General features: G+C 34.1%; 2 protein-coding genes across 12 annotated transcripts in view; both read left to right on the top strand.

The window, feature by feature from the left end:
* Positions 1-22,674, top strand: part of LOC129744001 (beta-1,3-glucosyltransferase-like) — a 136,166-nt gene that overhangs the window by 12,915 nt on the left and 100,577 nt on the right. The gene's annotated exons all lie outside the window — the stretch shown is intronic.
* On the top strand, positions 102-6,616 carry LOC129744003 (myotubularin-related protein 2-like). The gene is made up of 5 exons (XM_055736292.1): positions 102-480; positions 3,592-4,617; positions 4,867-5,037; positions 5,098-5,305; positions 5,408-6,616. Exons 1-5 carry the CDS (start codon positions 379-381, stop codon positions 5,743-5,745), a joined length of 1,845 nt encoding a protein of 614 aa, XP_055592267.1. The 5' UTR covers positions 102-378; the 3' UTR covers positions 5,746-6,616.

Genomic DNA, 22,674 nt, shown 5'->3' with positions numbered 1-22,674 from the left:
ACACGAGTATTAAATTTACTCCTTGAAGAGATAGTTCCATCTGAGTGTGTAGAAAAGACGAAACAATTTGTGATTATCGATATCTTTTTGGGATCGGTTTTAAAGTTATTGCTAATATCAGCGCAAATAAGTGATATTTATTGACTGTCTACGATAGCTGAGGATTCATTTAGGCGCTAGGAGAAGAAAGAAAGATTCAAAAGCGTAAAAACATCGAGAGCTTACGTCAACAGTGTCGCTGCTGAAAGTTCCCATAACAGTAGGATATACAGTTAGCAGACGAACGGGGGCGTAGTCTCTCTCACACGGATCGGATTGCGGAATTCGGTCCCATACGACGACGAGGCAATCGTGGCACACGTACAATTCCGGGGGACAATGGATCACCATCACAATTCGGACTTCCATCGCAGCTCGAATTCCCTTGATTCCGATTCCAAATCCAGCTCGCTCAACTCCAAACACGGAATGGACACCATTGTGAGTATTATTGAAAGTCTTGGGAATGTTGTTTTCTTTTTTCCGGGATTTTCATCCCCGCGGATGATTGATCCCTTGAGTTTTGGGAAAGGGATTCCAGCGGGTTTGATATTTTGAACACTTCTTCAAATAAGGAATTATAAAGCAATGAAATTGAAAGAATCTTTTTATGATTTTTATCATTTCTGTAATTTTGCTCATTTTGTCATTTTTCACACTTTTGTCATTTGTGCCTTTTTAGCATTTTAATCATTTCTGTTTTTTTTTTATCATTTAAGTAACTTTTGCTTTTTTAATCATTATTTTGAAGTTTTATTATTTTTGTTATTTTTGCCCTTTTTATGATACTTTTCTATTTTTTGACTTTTTCTAATCCTTAATAATTCTGTCCTTTTTGTTATTTTTGTCATTCTTGTCATGTTTGCCATTTCTGTCATTTTCGTCATTTTTTTTGTATTTTTTCTCACTGTGATTTTTGTCTTTTTTCTCATTTTTATCATTTTTGTCTTTTAAGTAATTTTTTGTCATTTTTTCATTGTATCATTATTAACATTTTCGTGATTTTTTTTTATTTTCCATTGTGTATTTTTGTAATTTTTTTTTTTTGTAAATTTTTGTTATGCTTGCTTTTTTAGTCATTTTTTGTCACTTAGTGTTTATTTTTTTCTGTCGTTTGTTCTTCAAGAATGTTATTCAGGACGTTTTTCTCATTATTGTTATTTTTGTTTTGTCATTCTACTCATTTTTGTCAATGTCTAAAATTTTAGTCATTTTTCCATTTTTGCCGTTTTTGTCATTTTTGTTATTTTTATCATTTTTATTAAAAAATATGTTTCGTCTTTTTTTGTTATTTTTGTCATTTTTGATTTTTTTAAAAAATATTTTTGTCATTTTTGTCAATTTTGTCAGTTATGTCTTGTTATTCATTTTTGTATTTTTTTTTCCATTTTGTCGTTTTTGTTATCACTTTTCGTCATATTTTTGTCATTTTATTATTTTTATCATGTTTGTTATTTTTGTCGTTTCGTCAATCTTTTTTTTTGTCATCTTGGACTTTTCTGTCATATTTCATTATTTATTTGATTTTTTTTTGTTATTTCTGAGTTTTTTGTTATTTTTTGTCAATTTTGTAATTTTTGTAATTTTTGCCATTTTTGTCATTTTTGTTATTTTTGTCTTTCTTCTCATTTTGTCATCTATTTCATTTTGGTCATTTTTTTCATTTTTGTCATTTTTGTCATTTTTGTCATTTTCGTCATTTTTGCCATTTTTGCCATTTTTGTCATTTTTGTTATTTTTTGTCATTTTAGTCATTTAGTCTATTTTGTCATTTTTATCATTTTTTCATTTTTGTCATTTTCGTCTTTTTTGTAATTTTCGTCATTTGTGTCATTTTTGTCATTTTTGTCATTTTTGTCATTTTTGTCATTTTTGTCATTTTTGTCATTTTTGTCATTTTTGTCATTTTTGTCATTTTTGTCATTTTTGTCTTTTTTGTCATTTTTGTATTTTTTGTCATTTTTGTCATTTTTGTCATTTTTGTCATTTTTGTCATTTTTGTCATTTTTGTCTTTTTTTGTCATTTTTGTCATTTATGTCATTTTTGCCATTTTAGTCGGTTTTTGTCATTTTGGTCATTTTTTTCATTTTTGCCATTTTTGTCATTTTTGTCATTTTCGTCATTTTCGTCATTTTTGTCGTTTTTGTCATTTTTGTAAATTTCGTCGTTTTTGTCATTTTTATCATTTTTGTCATTTTTGTCATTTTTGTAAGTTTTGTCTGTCATTTTTGTCATTTTTGTCAATTTATTTTTGTCATTTTTGTAGTATTTGAAATTTTGTCATATTTGTTTTTTTTTTTTGTTTTTGTCATTATTGTCTCTTTTTGTCGTTCATGTAATTTTCATGTCAATTTTATCTTTTATGTCATGTTTGTCATTTTGTCAATAACTTTTTATGATTTATAACATTCTTGTTATTTTTGTCAATTTTCTTCAACTTATGCAACTTTGCCATTTTTTACTTTTTATAATTCATGATCATTAGAGTGCCCCAAATGACCCGACTTTTGAAAAAGTTATACGCTGCAGGCCAAAATTGATCCTTGGCCTAGTACAAGATCTCATGCCAAATTTGGGCCAGATCGGATGACGGGAAGGGGTCGCTCAACGAGCCTGAAGTTTGTATGGGATTTTGAGACATTTTGTTCGGGAGAAACATGAAAAACCAGCTTTTCATCAATAACTTCGGTTCCCGTCGACCGATTTCTTTCAAAAACGGGTTTTCTTAAAGTCTAAATTATGACAAATATTTCATCCGAAGACTGCATTTCAATTAAAGTTAAGATAAAAAAGTTATTAGGCTTCAAAAATGAGCTAACTTTTTTAACGGTGGTATTTATCACTGTTAATGAGGCGTCAATATGTTCGACCGCCTCGACTCATTAACAGTGATGAATACCATCCTTAAAAAAGTCAGCCCATTTTTGAAGCCTAATAACTTTCTTATCTTAACTCTAATTGAAATGCAGTCTTCGCATGAAATATTTGTCATAATTTAGGCTTTAAGAAAACTCGTTTTTGAAAGAAATCGGTCGACGGGAACCGAAGTTATTGATGAAAAACTGGTTTTTCATGTTTCTCCCGAACAAAATGTCTCAAAATCCCATACAAACTTCAGGCTCGTTGAGCGACCCCTTCCCGTTATCCGATCTGGCCCAAATTTGGCATGAGATCTTGTACTAGGACTAGGATCAATTTCAGCCTGCAGCGCATAACATTTCACAGGTTTTGAATTTCCCATACAAATTTGGGGCAGTCTAATGATCATTTTTGTACTGTTTTAGAAGTTACAAAAACAGGTGTTTTGTTAGTTTTGTGATATTCGCCATTTCTGTCATTTTATTATTTTCGTCATGGTTCTCATTTTTTGCCATATGCATTTTTAGCTATTCTAGAACAGAATGCGTTGAAAGTTTTATCCTTTGTTAAAAATATGTCGCCAAATGTGTGATTTTGGTCATCGACAATATTTTTTCATAAAAATTTCAAAGTATTAGCTTTTCACAAACCGTTAGCTCTAAATATACTTACGTGATTTTCTTAAATTTTAGGTGGCAAACGAATCATCTTTCACCTATCTGTCCGGTGAGAACATGCAGGACATCAAGAACGACGTCTCGTATATCTGCCCGTACAGTGGTCCGGTAGTTGGAACACTGACCATCACCAACTACCGGCTGCATTTTCGATCTCAGCCGTCTAGCGACAAGGATCCGGTCGTTATTGTAGACTGCCCGTTGGGGGCCGTAAGTCGAATCGAAAAGGTCGGAGGAGCCAGCTCCCGGGGAGAGAATTCCTACGGCATTGATATTTTCTGTAAGGACATGCGTAACCTTCGGTTCGCCCATAAGCAGGAAAATCACTCGCGGAGGACCGTTTTCGAGAAGCTGCAGTCATACGCATTTCCACTTGCAAGCGGTAATCAACTTTTTGCATTTAACTACAAGGAAAAGTTCACCGAAGACGGATGGAGTGTGTACGAACCTGTGGCCGAACTCCGACGCATGGGAGTTAACAGTGCCAACAATGACACTTGGCGCATCACTCGGATCAACGAAAAGTACGAAATATGCGACAGCTACCCATCGGTTTGGGCTGTCCCGAAGTCAGCTAAAGACGACCTGATCAAGCAAGTAGCCAACTTTCGGTCCCGTAACCGTCTTCCGGTTCTATGCTGGATCCATCCGAAGTCGCTGGCCACCATAACCCGTTGCTCGCAGCCCCTTGTCGGAGTCAGTGGCAAACGGAACGATGCCGATGAAACATTCATCAACTGCATAATGGAGGCAAACGCACAGTCCGATAAGTTGTCCATTTTTGACGCTCGGCCCAATGCAAATGCTATTGCAAACAAGGCCAAGGGTGGCGGTTACGAATCGGAAGACGCTTACAAAAATGTCGAGCTGACATTCTTGGACATCCATAACATTCACGTAATGCGAGAAAGTTTGCGGAAGCTGAAGGAAATTTGTTTTCCGGCCAGCGACGATCAGAAGTGGCTGTCTGCAGTCGAGAGCACCCTCTGGTTAAAACACATCAAGTGCATTCTGGCCGGGGCAGTGAGGATTGTGGATCGGGTAAGCCTTTGCGTAGGCGCATTTAGTTAGTTAGTCTTCTAAAATGATTCAGACATTGTCGGTTTACCTCTTTGTTTTTTGCGGAAATAAACAAGATAATGAATCGAACATTCATCACCTACAAATCTTATCTTGGAATTAACAGTAACTAGATGATTCATCAATCTAAAAATAAAATAAGCTTGTCTGAAGTTTGTTCCGAAGTAAAATACCTAGGCTCTAGTTATTTTTTTAAAATTTAAATTTCAGATAGAAAACATGCGAATGTCGGTGGTAGTACACTGTTCCGATGGATGGGATCGTACCTCGCAGCTAACAGCCCTAGCAATGTTGCTACTGGATCCATACTATCGCACACTGAAAGGTTTTCAGGTCCTGATCGAGAAAGAGTGGCTAAGCTTCGGACACAAATTTGCACAGGTTCGTTAGTTATTCTTAACCGACTTAAAACAATCTTGATGCAGTTTTTCTTGGACACAGCGTATTGGCCACGGAGACAACCATCACTCTGATGCGGATCGATCGCCGGTATTTTTGCAGTTCATCGACTGCGTGTGGCAGATCACCAAACAGTACCCGCATGCCCTAGAATTCAATGAGTATTTCCTGATCACCATCTTGGACCATCTTTACTCCTGTCGGTTCGGAACGTTCCTGTTCAATACGGAGCGAGAACGTGTTGACAAAGGTAAGTGATTGTTAATAAAAATCTCTATTTTAAGTTTTAATATTTTTTTTTGATTTTCTTATTTAATATTTTTTCCTCGTGGACTATTTCTCACTTTTGCAGACCTGAAAAACAAAACCGTCTCGCTGTGGTCGTTCATAAACTCGACCCACGAACAGTACCGGAACCCACTGTACGGTGGCCGGAACAGCGCTATTCAGACAGTTCTGAAACCGGTGGTCAGCATGCGTCACATTCGCCTCTGGAAGGGCCTATACTGTCGCTGGAATCCGAGTATGCGTGCTCAGGATCCCGTTTATCAACGCACCCGGGAACTGTTGGCATTGCAAGAGCAGCTGATGAAGCAGGTCGAAGATTGTCGGTTGGAAAAGACGGGAAATCAGCAACAGGGCAACCGGACTCATCTGCAACAGAACCGGCTGACATCTCCGTTACACTAAAAGATGATGATCAATTTGTTTTCCTAAACTATCTACACATTTATTAGCATTGAAAGTAGCGTGAATGATGTGTGAACAAGCGAGGCCGATATTATTTGTTGACCGCATTCTTCGGAGTGAATTTGTTAGAAACTGATAGCTCAGAACAAAGTATTTTCTTTATTATGCTAGAGATTTAGTCTGAGTTGAGGTAAAAGAGTTTTCGGAAAACTAATCAACTCACTACTAGTTGGAGTGCATGAGAATCCCAAGTACGTGGGTGTGTGATTGCGTTTAGCCCTTAGCCCTTAGATTTGAATTACCGATAAGTGAGAAACTTTTGTAAAACAACCCTTCTGAAGGTTTAAACAAGTATATAATCACAAATACCTAGACCAATGTTAATTTGCCACCCCAGATTATTCTCTCTGGCCTCAATTCGTTGCATGCTACCTCTCAAAACCTTTCAGTATATGTACCTATTTTCCTATGGCTGGGTAGCATACGGTTTTGTTTAACGTGCTTCCTTATTACCATATTAGAAGAAGATGCCTCTCTGACACAAAAATACCATCGCACACACGCAAATCCTATTAAGAGCAGTTGAGATAGTGATTAGGGGTTTGATAATCAGGGGCTCTGAATTGGAAACTGTTTCTAACAGATCAGCCTTGCCCTTTGAAACATTTAGCCTTCCATGCGTGGGGCGACAGAGGCACATTTAATGTATGCATTATCTTTTACATTTCCCCACCCACGCCGGCTGCCGAAGAGTTTCCTCAAAAAAAGGATTAAATAACCAACAAGAGCACACGTTTCGACACACACACACAAAAGCAACAAGTGAATTTGTATTATCGAACCCAAAAGAATAAATATGTTTTAAGCTAAACGAGATAGACTTTGTTGGTGTGAAGAATTTTGCCCTGATCATCCGGATGTGTGTTCCGTTAGGGCACTCTGTTATCAGATATACCCGAAAGTGATAAAGTTTTGTGCGCGGCATCGCAGAAGACCATCATCAGCCGAAAACAAAAGGCCCCGCTGTTGTATACGATTGCCAGCCAGCAAGGTCAATCGTCATAATAGACCGATAGGAAACCACGTTGTTCGTTCGAAACCAGTTGTGTTAGAGTGGTTCGACCAACTAGGGTGGCTCGAAATATTTTTTTTTTGGTTTTTATACTTTTTTCCAAAAAAGTTTTTTTTTTCTTTTTGGTTTTATTTATATCTTTTATTTATATTTTCCTTTTCTTTTGTTCCTACTATATTTTATATTAGTTTTTTTTATTCTTTTTTCTCAAACAAAATTTTGTTTGAGTTTTTTTTTATAAAGGTTTTGACTCTCCACTCTTGCCCGTTATGTCGGAAAGCAACCGACTAACGGATGACGGCGACGAGGAAGGCATGCATCCTCCTTTTAGAGAGGACGATCTCTCCGAAGAATATCTTTTGGAACAACAGTCTTCCCAAAATATCATCATTCAACCGATGTACCTCTCGGACACGGAAGATACTCCTTCCCCCCTCCCACAGACCCCTTACCCTCAAGTTCCCTTTGTGTTTGGCAACTCCCCACCATCACCAGCCCCTCAAGAAGTTAACGAGCTGCCTAAACCGCCCCCTCGCCGTCGGGTTTACCAACCTGAATCGACGGGGCCCTGGGTAGTTTATATCCGGTCCAAAATGAACGGGAAATCACCTAATGTGATTTCCATCGCCCGAGACCTCGACAGATCTTACCCTTCCGTAATCAGCTACCAGCCGATGAGACCGCACAAGATGCGCATTGTTGTTGGTAGCCTGAAGGAAGCAAATGCCATTGCTTGTGACCCGAAGTTTACGATCGAATACCGCGTATACGTTCCCGCTCGTGACGTGGAAATCGACGGAGTGGTAACCGAAGAGGGTTTGACCGTCGATGATCTTGTGAACTCCGGGGTTGGCCGATTCAAAGACCCTGGTCTTCCCACGGTCAAGGTGCTGGACGCGCGTCAGTTGAAATCAGCATCAGGCGAGGGGGAAGAACGAACATTTTCCCTGTCGAACTCCTATCGCGTTACCTTTTCCGGCACTGCACTTCCTGATTACGTTGCGATCGGGAAGGTTCGTCTACCTGTGAGACTTTATGTGCCTTCGGTCATGTTCTGCCAGAATTGCAAGCAGTTGGATCATACGGCCGCTTACTGTTGCAATCAGGCACGCTGCTCTAAGTGCGGGGAGAAGCATGCGGAAGCTTCGTGTGAAATACAAGCAGTAAGCAAGTGTTTGTATTGCACAGGCGAGGAATCTCATGCTCTCTCGGCGTGTCCGAAGTACATATCGCGCCGGGAAAAAATCAAGACTTCTTTGAAAACTCGCTCTAAAAAATCATATAGAGACATGCTGATGAAGTCTTTGCCAATCGTCTCAGAGAACCAGTTTGGCCTTCTAAGCGACTATGAATCCGAAGGGGAGGATCCATGCGAAGGAACATCAGCTGGGCCATTTGTTAAAAAAAATGTTTCACAGGCTCCAAAAAGGAAACGCACAACTAACACACAACCCAGATTAGCTGCCAGCAAAGTTAATAAAACTAAAAATCCTCAAAGTGGGAATAGTAATTCTACCCCTCCTATTCAGAAACCTCCGGGTTTAAATCCCTCCCCGAAGGACTTCCCCCCACTTTCGAGGAAGTCAAAACCCCAGACTTCCCTTCAGAATTCAGGACCATCAGTAACTAACAAGGATGTAACAATTCCCAGAGAAACTGCATCTGATCCATCGTCGAACAGTTTGCCCAGCTTTTCGTCTGATGGTAAGATGAAATTTTCGGAAATTGTTTCGTTCATCTTGGACTTTTTCAGTGTACCAGCAGGTTGGAGGACTATGATTAATATGTTTGTACCTCTTTTGAGAGAAGTCTTGAAAAAGAAAGCTTGTACTATGACCCTCATCGCAGAAGCAATTTCTTTTGATGAATAACTCGTCCACTGAGGTAAGAGAAATTGTTTCTGTATTGCAATGGAACTGCAGAAGTATTTTACCAAAATTAGACTCCTTTAAAGTATTGGTACACAATTTGAATTGTGATGTGTTCGCCTTATGCGAAACTTGGCTCTCTCCAAACACTGATTTCAACTTCCATAGCCACAATATTATTCGCCTGGATCGAGATGGGCAAAGAGGGGGTGGTGTTCTTTTGGGGATCAAGAAATGCCACTCTTTCTATCGTATTCCATTACAACCATCTCCGGGTATTGAAGTCGTCAGTTGCCAAGCTAGAATTAAAGGCCAAGACCTTTGCCTAGCCTCGGTATATATTCCGCCAAATTCAAGCGTGAACCGGAACCAATTGGCGAATATTATTTCACTTCTCCCAGAACCCCGGTTAGTTCTGGGAGATTTCAATTCCCATGGCGTGGGCTGGGGTAGCTCACGTGATGATGATCGTGCTAACATTATTTATGAGCTGTGCGACGACTTCAACATGACTGTCTTAAACAATGGGGAAGTGACTCGAATTAATGGATCCCAATCACAGCATAGTATTTTAGACCTTTCTTTAGCTTCTTCCTCTCTGAGCTTGGATTGTACGTGGAAGGTAATCCAAGACCCTCAGGGAAGCGATCATCTGCCTATCAATATTTCTATCACCAGTGGTCGTAGTCCACCTGAAGAGATCAATATTCCTTATGACCTCACAAAGAATATAGATTGGAAAAAGTATGCATCAGGTGTCATTGAAGCCATCGACTCAACGGAAGAACTGCCTCCGGAGGCAGAGTACAGTTTTATGTCCGGAACAATTGTGGACTGTGCAATCGGGGCACAGGTCAGACGGAATGACAATTCGACGATACAAAAACGACCTCCCACTCCATGGTGGGATGGAGACTGCTCACGTGCGCGAGGAGAAAAGTGCAAGGCGTTTGTTGAGTTTCGCAGAACTGGATTGCCAGAGAAGTTCCAACGTTACTTGTCCTTGGAACGCAAGTTTAAGAACTTGATCAGGGGCAAGAAACGTGGGTACTGGAGGCGATTCGTGGATGGGTTATCTCGAGAAACGTCTCTGCACACGCTTTGGAAAACAGCTCGAAACATGCGAAATTACACACCTTCGAACGAAAGTGAAGAAAGCTCGAGTCGTTGGCTGACACAGTTCGCGAAAAAGGTCTGTCCGGACGCAGTACCAGCTCAGAAAAACTATCGGGATACAGAGAATAGTTCCGAAACGGAGGATCAATTCTCGATGGTCGAACTTTCACTTGCGCTCTGGTCATGTAACAATTCAGCTCCCGGACTGGACAGAATCAAATTCAACTTGTTGAAGAATCTGCCAGATACCGCTAAAAAACGCTTGTTGAATTTATTCAATAAGTGTTTAGAGATGAACATTGTGCCGCATGAATGGAGACAGGTGAAAGTTATCGCCATCCAAAAACCGGGAAAACCAGTTTCTGATTACAATTCGTATAGGCCGATCGCAATGCTCTCGTGTCTCCGGAAACTGCTCGAAAAAATGATTCTCTTTCGGCTGGATAAATGGGTTGAATCAAACAATCTCTTGTCAAGTACACAATATGGATTTCGTAGAGGCAAGGGTACGAACGACTGTCTAGCATTACTTTCATCAGACATTCAATTGGCGTTTGCCCAAAAAGAGCAGATGGGGGCAGTATTTCTGGACATCAAAGGGGCATTCGATTCGGTGTCCATAGAAGTGCTATCTAGTCAACTTAACTCTTGCGGACTTTCACCAATTTTGAATAATTTTCTTTATAACCTGTTGTCTGAAAAAATCATGCATTTTAGTCATGGAGAAACCAAAGTTGAACGAATTAGTTACATGGGTCTACCCCAAGGCTCGTGTTTAAGCCCCCTGCTATACAACTTTTATGTCCGAGAGATCGATGCTTGTATGGCACAAAATTGCACGCTAAGACAGCTTGCGGATGACTGTGTTGTTCATATCACAGGTAAAAAAGGCACTCAAATTAAACCTCCGTTACAAGAAACTCTAAATAATTTATCACATTGGGCCAGGAATCTAGGCATCGAGTTTTCGCCTAGTAAAACCGAGTTAGTAGTTTTTTCAAGGAAGCATTCCCCTCCTCAAATAGAGCTCCTTATGATGGGTAGAACTCTAACTCAATCTCTTAGTTTTAAATATTTGGGTGTCTGGTTCGACTCTAAATGCCTCTGGGGAAAACATATTAGGTACTTGACACAAAAATGCCAAAAGAGAATCAATTTTCTTCGAACGATTACTGGAACCTGGTGGGGTGCTCATCCACAGGACCTCATCAGGTTATACCAAACAACGATACTGTCGGTCATAGAATACGGAAGCTTTTGCTTTGGGTCCGCCGCGAAAACCCATTTGATTAAACTAGAACGAATACAGTATCGTTGTTTGCGTATTGCCATGGGTTGTATGCAATCAACACATACGATGTGTCTCGAAGTACTGGCGGGAATAATGCCGTTGAAAAATCGGTTCTTCGATTTATCGCTACGTTTCCTAATTCGAAGTGTAACTATGAATCCTTTGGTGATAGAAAATTTGGAAAGGCTTATGAATATTAATCCGCATGTAAAATATGTAAACAATTATAAAACTTTTAGACAGTTAGAAATAAACCCTTCTTTGTTAAATTCGGACACGAGTCACTTTTACCCGATCAGTAGTTCCTTAATAAAATTCGATCTGTCCATGACCGCTGACATCCGTGGAATACCAGATCACGTCCGACCCAACGTCATTCCTTCAATCTTTGCATCAAAAGTACGTGAAATTGACCCTACAAAAATGTTCTTTACTGATGGTTCCAGAATCGACGGCGCGACTGGTTTCGCAGTGTACAATGAGCGCTTTGAAGCTTCGTTCAAGCTTCGAGAGCCATGCTCCGTTTACGTTGCTGAATTAGCCGCAATTTATTGTAGCTTGGAACACATTCGCACACTGCCCGTAGACCACTATTTCATCTATTCGGATAGTCTCAGCTCCGTTGAGGCGATTCGATCGATGAAACTGATGAAGCGCTCTTCCCATTTTTTGCTGGAAATTTCAGGGATATTGGGCGCTTTGATCGAAAATTCGTACAGGATTACCTTAGCTTGGATCCCGTCTCATTGTCTTATTCAAGGCAATGAGAATGCGGACTCATTGGCTAAGGTGGGCGCGTTACAAGGTGAAATTTTTGAGAGGATAATAACTTACAATGAATATTTTTCAATACCTCGCACTTTAGCGATTAACGCTTGGCAGTCTAGCTGGGATAATGGCACAAAGGGACGTTGGTTCCATACGATTATCCCTAAGGTTCCGACGAAGGCATGGTTTAAGCATTTTAACATGAGTCGCGATTTCATTCGCGTGGTTTCTCGGCTCATGTCAAATCACTGCCGGCTTGACGCGCATTTGTTTCGTATACAACTAGTTACAAGCAATGTTTGTGTTTGTGGGGATGGCTACCACGACATTGATCATGTTGTGTGGACGTGTGAACGGTTTGATCGATCGAGGGCTTGGCTACTGGATACCCTTAGGGCCCGAAGTAAACTACCTGGTGTTCCAATTCGAGACATCTTGGCAAACTTAGATCTTGAATATTTGTACCCTATATACAAATATCTTAAAATGTCTGACTTGGTCGTTTAGTCCTCTTCCCCTCTGTCTTTACTCTATCTAATGCTCTTTTCGTCTATTCATTAGAACAACCTCTCGTCCGACCGGTTCGATAACACCGGAAAGAAGGCTGGCCAGGAAGACAATACCTGAGGTAGCTAACGAAACCACGCTACAGGAAGCCACCACCAACCCAAGACGGAAATCTGTACTCGAGAGTGACCCTACACAATCCTCTTTCCTTTCCTCTAGTTAAATTAATTAACAGTTGAGTAGCCGCGACGATTACGGCCCCCCTCTTACTAACATCACACAAAAGTGAAATCAATACTCGGCACAAAAAAACTTTATGAGTTAAATGCCTTAATAAAACTACTTGTTAAAAAAAAAAAAAAAAAGATAGACTTTGTCAACACTGATCCGAAATCTCCTCTAGAATTAATACACTCACCAAGCGATGGGACGCACAGGGACATAAAAATCTATTAGCTATTTGCTCTGTGGCAAACTGAGGACAAGTTTTCCAACAATCGTTACAGGTAAACCTACTTGTAGGGACGTTGCGTATCCACAAACAAGCAGTAATTAGCATCGTTGTTGTTGTTGGGACTGCTAGGCCGATTTTATCTCAGGCGTCCCCTTTTCTTTTCGACTAAGAATAGATAAGCGGGATTTGATTAAATCTGCTGTGTTTTCCTTGATTCTGGTGGGTAGAGGATGTTGGTTTTTGTCGAAGCTTCAATTATAACGTCAACAGAGGACCAACATTACATTTTTTCCATCAACCAAATAAGTTCTGAACCAAATATTTAAGTCTTATTTTTAATTCTGAATCATAATTTGGAATTTGAATTCAAAATTCTGGACGTTTGGATCTAAACTCACAAGAATTCTAGGGATGGTTTCAGAATGTTTAGTCTGATTTCTGGTTCGGGATTCTGAGTCTGAATTTTGAACCGAGAGCCTCAATTCTGGTTGAAAAGTAAATTAAAAGTTAAGAATTGATTGAAAATTCTGAATCGGGAAATCGCAATACAGATTAAGAAACGAGAAATAAATTCACGTTAGGGATTTATATAGAAAATTCTAATTTCAAATTGGGATTTTTTAAAATGGATCATAATTTTCAGGAATTGGATTTACGTATAAGATATAAAATTTTGAACTATAATAAGCATTAATACCGCTTTTTGTAATTTTATTTCTTTTAGTTCTGTTCAAATCTTCAAATTTATGAAAAAAATCAAAGCTGAATTGAATTAAAAAATCATGAAGTTTTGACAAACAATTGTATTAATAATGAAAAAGGCCTTTTAATTTCGGAATGTTTCCGATGTCAAAATTCATAAATTACTGTCAGTACCTACATGAAGTCTTGAATTTTGCAAGATTTGATATTTGTGATGTTTATGTTTTTTGTTACTTTTGTTTTTTTTATTTTGGATGTTTTGGTAAATTAAGTAATTTTCGCCATTTTTGGCATCATTTGACATTTCCGTTCTTTTTAGTCATTTTTGTCATTTCCGTTCTTTTTAGTCATTTTTGTCATTTTTGTCATTTTTGTCATTTTTGTCATTTTTGTCATTTTTGTCATTTTTGTCATTTTTGTCATTTTTGTCATTTTTGTCATTTTTGTCATTTTTGTCATTTTTGTCATTTTTGTCATTTTTGTCATTTTTGTCATTTTTGTCATTTTTGTCATTTTTGTCATTTTTGTCATTTTTGTCATTTTTGTCATTTTTGTCATTTTTGTCATTTTTGTCATTTTTGTCATATTTGTCATTTTTGTCATTTTTGTCATTTTTGTCATTTTTGTCATTTTTGTCATTTTTGTCAATTTTTTCATCTTTGTCATTTTTGTCATTTTTGTCATTTTTTTCATTTTTGTCATTTTTTTCATTTTTGTCATTTTTGTCATTTTTGTCATTTTTTTCTTTTTTGTCATTTTTGTCATTTTTGTCATTTTTGTCATTTTTGTCATATTTGTCATTTTTGTCATTTTTGTCATTTTTGTCATTTTTGTCATTTTTGTCATTTTTTTCATTTTTGTCATTTTTGTCATTTTTGTCATTTTTGTCATTTTTGTCATTTTTGTCATTTTTGTCATTTTTGTCATTTTTGTCATTTTTGTCATTTTTGTCATTTTTGTCATTTTTGTCATTTTTGTCATTTTTGTCATTTTTGTCATTTTTGTCATTTTTGTCATTTTTGTCATTTTTGTCATTTTTGTCATTTTTGTCATTTTTGTCATTTTTGTCATTTTTGTCATTTTTGTCATTTTTGTCATTTTTGTCATTTTTGTCATTTTTGTCATTTTTGTCATTTTTGTCATTTTTGTCATTTTTGTCATTTTTGTCATTTTTGTCATTTTTGTCATTTTTGTCATTTTTGTCATTTTTGTCATTTTTGTAATTTTTGTAATTTTTGTCATTTTTGTCAGTTTTGTCATTTTTGTCATTCTTGTCATTTTTGTCATTTTTGTCATTTTTGTCATTTTTGTCATTTTTGTCATTTTTGTCATTTTTGTCATTTTTGTCATTTTTGTCATTTTTGTCATTTTTGTCATTTTTGTCATTTTTGTCATTTTTGTCATTTTTGTCATTTTTGTCATTTTTGTCATTTTTGTCATTTTTGTCATTTTTGTCATTTTTGTCATTTTTGTCATTTTTGTCATTTTTGTCATTTTTGTCATTTTTGTCATTTTTGTCATTTTTGTCATTTTTGTCATTTTTGTCATTTTTGTCATTTTTGTCATTTTTGTCATTTTTGTCATTTTTGTCATTTTTGTCATTTTTGTCATTTTTGTCATTTTTGTCATTTTTGTCATTTTTGTCATTTTTGTCATTTTTGTCATTTTTGTCATTTTTGTCATTTTTGTCATTTTTGTCATTTTTGTCATTTTTGTCATTTTTGTCATTTTTGTCATTTTTGTCATTTTTGTCATTTTTGTCATTTTTGTCATTTTTGTCATTTTTGTCATTTTTGTCATTTTTGTCATTTTTGTCATTTTTGTCATTTTTGTCATTTTTGTCATTTTTTGTCATTTTTTGTCATTTTTTGTCATTTTTTGTCAATTTTGTCATTTTTGTCATTTTTGTCATTTTTGTCAAAATTCTGGACGTTTGGATCTAAACTCACAAGAATTCTAGGGATGGTTTCAGAATGTTTAGTCTGATTTCTGGTTCGGGATTCTGAGTCTGAATTTTGAACCGAGAGCCTCAATTCTGGTTGAAAAGTAAATTAAAAGTTAAGAATTGATTGAAAATTCTGAATCGGGAAATCGCAATACAGATTAAGAAACGAGAAATAAATTCACGTTAGGGATTTATATAGAAAATTCTAATTTCAAATTGGGATTTTTTAAAATGGATCATAATTTTCAGGAATTGGATTTACGTATAAGATATAAAATTTTGAACTATAATAAGCATTAATACCGCTTTTTGTAATTTTATTTCTTTTAGTTCTGTTCAAATCTTCAAATTTATGAAAAAAATCAAAGCTGAATTGAATTAAAAAATCATGAAGTTTTGACAAACAATTGTATTAATAATGAAAAAGGCCTTTTAATTTCGGAATGTTTCCGATGTCAAAATTCATAAATTACTGTCAGTACCTACATGAAGTCTTGAATTTTGCAAGATTTGATATTTGTGATGTTTATGTTTTTTGTTACTTTTGTTTTTTTTATTTTGGATGTTTTGGTAAATTAAGTAATTTTCGCCATTTTTGGCATCATTTGACATTTCCGTTCTTTTTAGTCATTTTTGTCATTTCCGTTCTTTTTAGTCATTTTTGTCATTTTTGTCATTTTTGTCATTTTTGTCATTTTTGTCATTTTTGTCATTTTTGTCATTTTTGTCATTTTTGTCATTTTTGTCATTTTTGTCATTTTTGTCATTTTTGTCATTTTTGTCATTTTTGTCATTTTTGTCATTTTTGTCATTTTTGTCATTTTTGTCATTTTTGTCATTTTTGTCATTTTTGTCATTTTTGTCATATTTGTCATTTTTGTCATTTTTGTCATTTTTGTCATTTTTGTCATTTTTGTCATTTTTGTCAATTTTTTCATCTTTGTCATTTTTGTCATTTTTTTCATTTTTGTCATTTTTTTCATTTTTGTCATTTTTGTCATTTTTGTCGTTTTTGTCTTTTTTGTCATTTTTGTCATTTTTGTCATTTTTGTCATTTTTGTCATATTTGTCATTTTTGTCATTTTTGTCATTTTTGTCATTTTTGTCATTTTTGTCATTTTTGTCATTTTTTTCATTTTTGTCATTTTTGTCATTTTTGTCATTTTTGTCATTTTTGTCATTTTTGTCATTTTTGTCATTTTTGTCATTTTTGTCATTTTTGTCATTTTTGTCATTTTTGTCATTTTTGTCATTTTTGTCATTTTTGTCATTTTTGTCATTTTTGTCATTTTTGTCATTTTTGTCATTTTTGTCATTTTTGTCATTTTTGTCATTTTTGTCATTTTTGTCATTTTTGTCATTTTTGTCATTTTTGTCATTTTTGTCATTTTTGTCATTTTTGTCATTTTTGTCATTTTTGTCATTTTTGTCATTTTTGTCATTTTTGTCATTTTTGTCATTTTTGTCATTTTTGTCATTTTTGTCATTTTTGTAATTTTTGTAATTTTTGTCATTTTTGTCAGTTTTGTCATTTTTGTCATTCTTGTCATTTTTGTCATTTTTGTCATTTTTGTCATTTTTGTCATTTTTGTCATTTTTGTCATTTTTGTCATTTTTGTCATTTTTGTCATTTTTTGTCATTTTTTGTCATTTTTTGTCATTTTTTGTCAATTTTGTCATTTTTGTCATTTTTGTCATTTTTGTCATTTTTGTCATTTTTGTCATTTTTGTTATTTTTGTCATTTTTGTCATTTTTGTCATTTTTGTCATTTTTGTCATTTTTGTCATTTTTGTCATTTTTGTCATTTTTGTCATTTTTGTCATTTTTGTCATTTTTGTCATTTTTGTCATTTTTGTCATTTTTGTCATTTTTGTCATTTTTGTCATTTTTGTCATTTTTGTCATTTTTGTCAATTTTGTAATTTTTGTCATTTTGTTCATTTTTGTCGTTTTTGTCATTTTTGTCATTTTAGTCGGTTTTGTCATTTTTGTCATTTTTATCATTTTTGTCATTTTTGTCATTTTTGTCAATTTGTTTTTGTCATTTTTGTAGTATTTGAAATTTTGTCATTTTTGTCATTTTTGTCATTTTTGTCATTTTTGTCATTTTTGTCATTTTTGTCATTTTTGTCATTTTTGTCATTTTTGTCATTTTTGTCATTTTTGTCATTTTTGTCATTTTTGTCATTTTTGTCATTTTTTTCATTTTTGTCATTTTTGTCATTTTTAACATTTTTGTCATTTTTGTCATTTTTGTCATTTTTGTCATTTTTGTCATTTTTGTCATTTTTGTCATTTTTGTCATTTTTGTCATTTTTGTCATTTTTGTCATTTTTGTCATTTTTGTCATTTTTGTCATTTTTGTCATTTTTGTCATTTTTGTCATTTTTGTCATTTTTGTCATTTTTGTCATTTTTGTCATTTTTGTCATTTTTGTCATTTTTGTCATTTTTTGTCATTTTTATCATTTTTGTCATTTTTGTCAATTTTGTAATTTTTGTCATTTTGTTCATTTTTGTCGTTTTTGTCATTTTTGTCATTTTTGTCGGTTTTTTCATTTTTTTCATTTTTATCATTTTTGTCATTTTTGTCATTTTTGTCAATTTGTTTTTGTCATTTTTGTAGTATTTGAAATTTTGTCATTTTTGTCATTTTTGTCATTTTTGTCTTTTTTGTCATTTTTGTCATTTTTGTCATTTTTGTCTTTTTTGTCATTTTTGTCATTTTTGTCATTTTTGTCATTTTTGTCATTTTTGTCAGTTTTGTCATTTTTGTCATTTTTGTCATTTTTGTCATTTTTGTCATTTTTGTCATTTTTGTCATTTTTGTCATTTTTGTCATTTTTGTCATTTTTGTCATTTTTGTCATTTTTGTCATTTTTGTCATTTTTGTCATTTTTGTCATTTTTGTCATTTTTGTCATTTTTGTCATTTTTGTCATTTTTGTCATTTTTGTCATTTTTGTCATTTTTGTCATTTTTGTCATTTTTGTCATTTTTGTCATTTTTGTCATTTTTGTCATTTTTGTCATTTTTGTCATTTTTGTCATTTTTGTCATTTTTGTCATTTTTGTCATTTTTGTCATTTTTGTCATTTTTGTCATTTTTGTCATTTTTGTCATTTTTGTCATTTTTGTCATTTTTGTCATTTTTGTCATTTTTGTCATTTTTGTCATTTTTGTCATTTTTGTCATTTTTGTCATTTTTGTCATTTTTGTCATTTTTGTCAGTTTGGTCATTTTTGTCATTTTTGTCATTTTTGTCATTTTTGTCATTTTTGTCATTTTTGTCATTTTTGTCATTTTTGTCATTTTTGTCATTTTTGTCATTTTTGTCATTTTTGTCATTTTTGTCATTTTTGTCATTTTTGTCATTTTTGTCATTTTTGTCATTTTTGTCATTTTTGTCATTTTTGTCATTTTTGTCATTTTTGTCATTTTTGTCATTTTTGTCATTTTTGTCATTTTTGTCATTTTTGTCATTTTTGTCATTTTTGTCATTTTTGTCATTTTTGTCATTTTTGTCATTTTTGTCATTTTTGTCATTTTGTCATTTTTGTCATTTTTGTCATTTTAGTCATTTTAGTCATTTTTGTCATTTTTGTCATTTTTATCATTTTGGTTTTATTTTCGTCTCATTTTTGTCATTTTTTGTCATTTTTGTTTTTTTTGTCATTTTTGTCATTTTTGTCATTTTTGTTTTTTTTTGTCATTTTTATCATTTTTGTCATTTTTGTGATATTTGTCATTTTTGTCTTTTTTGTCATTTTTGTCATTTTTGTCATTTTTGTCATTTTTGTCATTTTTGTCATTTTTTATCCTTTAATTTAATTTAATTTTATTTTATTTCTTTGTCGATTATATCCTAAGTTTGTCAATTTTGTCATTATCCTCATTAATGTTGTTGATGTTATTAATGTTATACACTTTATTTCATTTTTGTCACTTTTCTGATTTTTGTCAATATAGACATTTTTGTTTAATCATTGATTTTTGTCAATTTCCTTTTTTAGTATTTCTTCTTTTTTTCTTTTTGTCATATTTGTAAGTTATGTTCTTTTTTAACCCTTTAATGCATGACTTTTTTTAAATGAGAATTGCAGTTATTGATTCAGTGGAATAATAACATTTTAAGTCGAATAACACAAATCAACAGGTTTTAAGTCGTTCTTTTGAGTATTATAAAAGTTATGGCCCATCAAAGTTGAAAAATATTTTTTTTAAATCTTAATTCATTTCAATACGAATTTACAAATTTCTTCCAAACCTTGTCAATTGGGTGCAGGAAGGTGTTTGTGATTGATTGAGGTTAAAAAATGTGATAGAATTTGCGAATCTGAAGAAATATCAGCAATTTTCTAAAAACTACTTTTTTCGAAAAAATAAATAAATTTGAATTTTGCATTTTTTCCGCATACTTTGTTCGATATCTCACAGAAACATTGAAATACCGTGACAAAAATACCATGGGCTAATTCCTTTTAATCTCTAGAACACTTTTTGTCCATTCACCTTTCAAAAATATCCACGCGTTTCCGAGATATTTGGATTTAGATTAGTGTTGTTTTAAAACAACACAATGCATTAAAGGGTTAATTTATGTCGATATTTTCAGTATTGTGAATTTTTCATTTCGTCATTTTTATCAGTTTTGTTATTTTTGTTTATTGGGTGTCATGTTTTGTCACTATTTCATTTTTTTTGGTTTTTTTTTTATTATTAAGGACCTTTCTATCATACGGTCTGATTGTTATTTTTTGCACTTCATCATTTTTGTATGGTAATTTTTGTCATCGTTGTTATTTCAATTGTTTTTGTCATTTTTGTCAAATTTTTCATTTTATCATGTTTGTGATCTTTGTTATTTTAGTTACTTTAGTAATTTTTATTGTTTGCATTATTTTTGTTATTAATTTCTTGTTCGTTATTGTGATTTCTGCATTTTTTGTCATTTTTTCAAGTATATCTTTTTTGTATGGTTTGTGTTTTTTTTTATTTTTTTATTTTCCTCATTTTGGATATTTTTGTCTTTATTTTAAATATATGGCTATTTCAAATTTCATTTCATGTTAGTAATTTCTGCCATTTTTTTAATTTATTTGTTATTTGGTTATAGTTTAACTTTCTTGTTATTTTGGTCAGTATTATCTTTTTTGTCATTTTTCGAACCTTTTATTGGATTTTCTGTTTTTGAACATTTTTATTATTTTGTTATTTTTTTTTTGTTGTATTCGCTATTTAAAAAAAAATCATCATGTCATTTTTGTAATTTTTCCATTGTTGTGATCTCATTCCATTTTTCTCATTTTTCTAAATTTTTGTAAGTTTTTTTTTATTATGTGATTATTATGTGTAATTTTTTTTCATTATTGCCATTGTAGGTCAATTTATCATTTTTGCCATTTTGATATGATTATTCAAAGTAAACAAAACCCTTTTATAAGGAGCCCAATATAAGCTCTACTTTTGTCTGCTCTTACTTATCACAAATAACTTATATAAGTTAATTTTTTAAAGCTTGCTAAATAAAAGAAGCATATGATGCGTACATAAGTCAATAGCATATAGAAAAATATGCTTACGCGAAGCGACGACGATGACAGTAGGATTGGGATTTTTATCTCAACACACATCTGAGATATTCAGTGTATTTTGTGTATTTTTTTGCATTTTTGTCATTTTGTCTTCATTTTTACCCATCCTGTCTTTTTTGTCATCATTATAGCTTGTAGTTTTTGTATTGTGTGTCATTGTGTGGTCTTCTTGGTTGAATAATTCTACTGAATCAAAGCAATCGAAAGATTACTTTTAATTCAACCACGGTCAGGCTTGAAAATTTTCATTCATTCATATGGACGGCGAAATTTATTTTGGATCACTATCACCAAGAAAATATGGTCCACGGTATAAGAAAAGTTCAGAATCGGTATTTCGATAGCAACTTACTATCTTCTTCAGAGCAAGTTCACTGGTGTTGGGAAAAAGTGGTAGAAATTTTGACATTTTGAAAATTTTACCATGCAAAAATGGTTTTTAGATCTTTGGGCGTTGTATTTTTTTACAGCACTGTTTCAATTTCAGCCGTATGTGATAGAAATATTGCTATTCTAAGAATAGCACTGCAGAATAGCAATAGCACTGAGAGCAAGTTCACTGGTGTTGGGAAAAAGTTATAGAAATTTTGTCACTTTTTGCACATTTTGAAAATTTTGCCATGCAAAAACATTTTCAAGATCTGTGGTCTTCAAGTTTTTTAACAACACGTGTTGTAGTTCCGCATGCTGTGATGCAAGAATAGTATTCTTGCCTTCAGCCAGCCAGTATTCCAGCCATTCAGAGCCTTTTCGATTCAATCTATTCAAGAAAATCACAATATATTCAATCGAAAAAAAAGGGAATCTTTCGATTGCTTTGATTCAGTCTTTTTGGCATTTTTGTTTGTGTCATTTTTGTAATTTTAGTTATTTTTAGAAATTTTTTCATTGTGATAAGTATTTTTGAAGGATTTCTTTCAACTGACTGGGAGCCGCATAACTGTCTTCAATTTTTATTGAAAAAGCTTATCGGTTATTAATAAACGATGAGGAAAACTACCATCCCCCATAATAACTGAAAACACGATGTCGTGTATGTAGGAAGGAAAATGCGGGGAAATGTTTCCCTTTTCCTTCCAGCTCGCTAGCTAGCTACCTTCTAGCTACAGTTCCGCTGCTGGTTTGATTATGTTCGGTTCCTGTTGATGCGGATGAAGTTGGTTCGGGGGATTTTGCCGAGGGTGGTGATGCTGGGGCTGAGTCAGCATCAACATCGGCAGCAAGTTGTTGTTTGATTGGAGCTCATTATTTTCACAGAAATAATGTTTGCTGATATGTTCGGATTTCTGCTGCTCCGTTCGATGATCACCGTGATCAATACGACGGCACCGCTGCTGCTGGTAACGATGGCAATCATTTGCCATCACGCTCCTTGTGGCAGACACCATCGTCGTCGTATCATCATCCGTCGTCGTCGTCGTATCATCGGTTGGCTCCGTTTCCAAAGCTAAAGCCAATCCATTGCTATCATCATAGTCCTCGGTGGCTTCCGATTCATCCGTTTGCCTTTTAGCTGCTGACGACGACGATAGTCCTGGTCCTGTTTGCTCATCGGTGTTTGTTGGAATGGGACGAATCGGCATCGGGGCATCACGTTGTTGAGTTGTCCTACTAA

Source organism: Uranotaenia lowii, chromosome 2 (assembly GCF_029784155.1).
Source record: "Uranotaenia lowii strain MFRU-FL chromosome 2, ASM2978415v1, whole genome shotgun sequence".
Lineage (NCBI taxonomy): Eukaryota > Metazoa > Arthropoda > Insecta > Diptera > Culicidae > Uranotaenia > Uranotaenia lowii.
The sequence above is the reverse complement of the archived record's forward strand: the minus strand, read 5'-3'. Positions and strand labels throughout refer to the sequence as shown.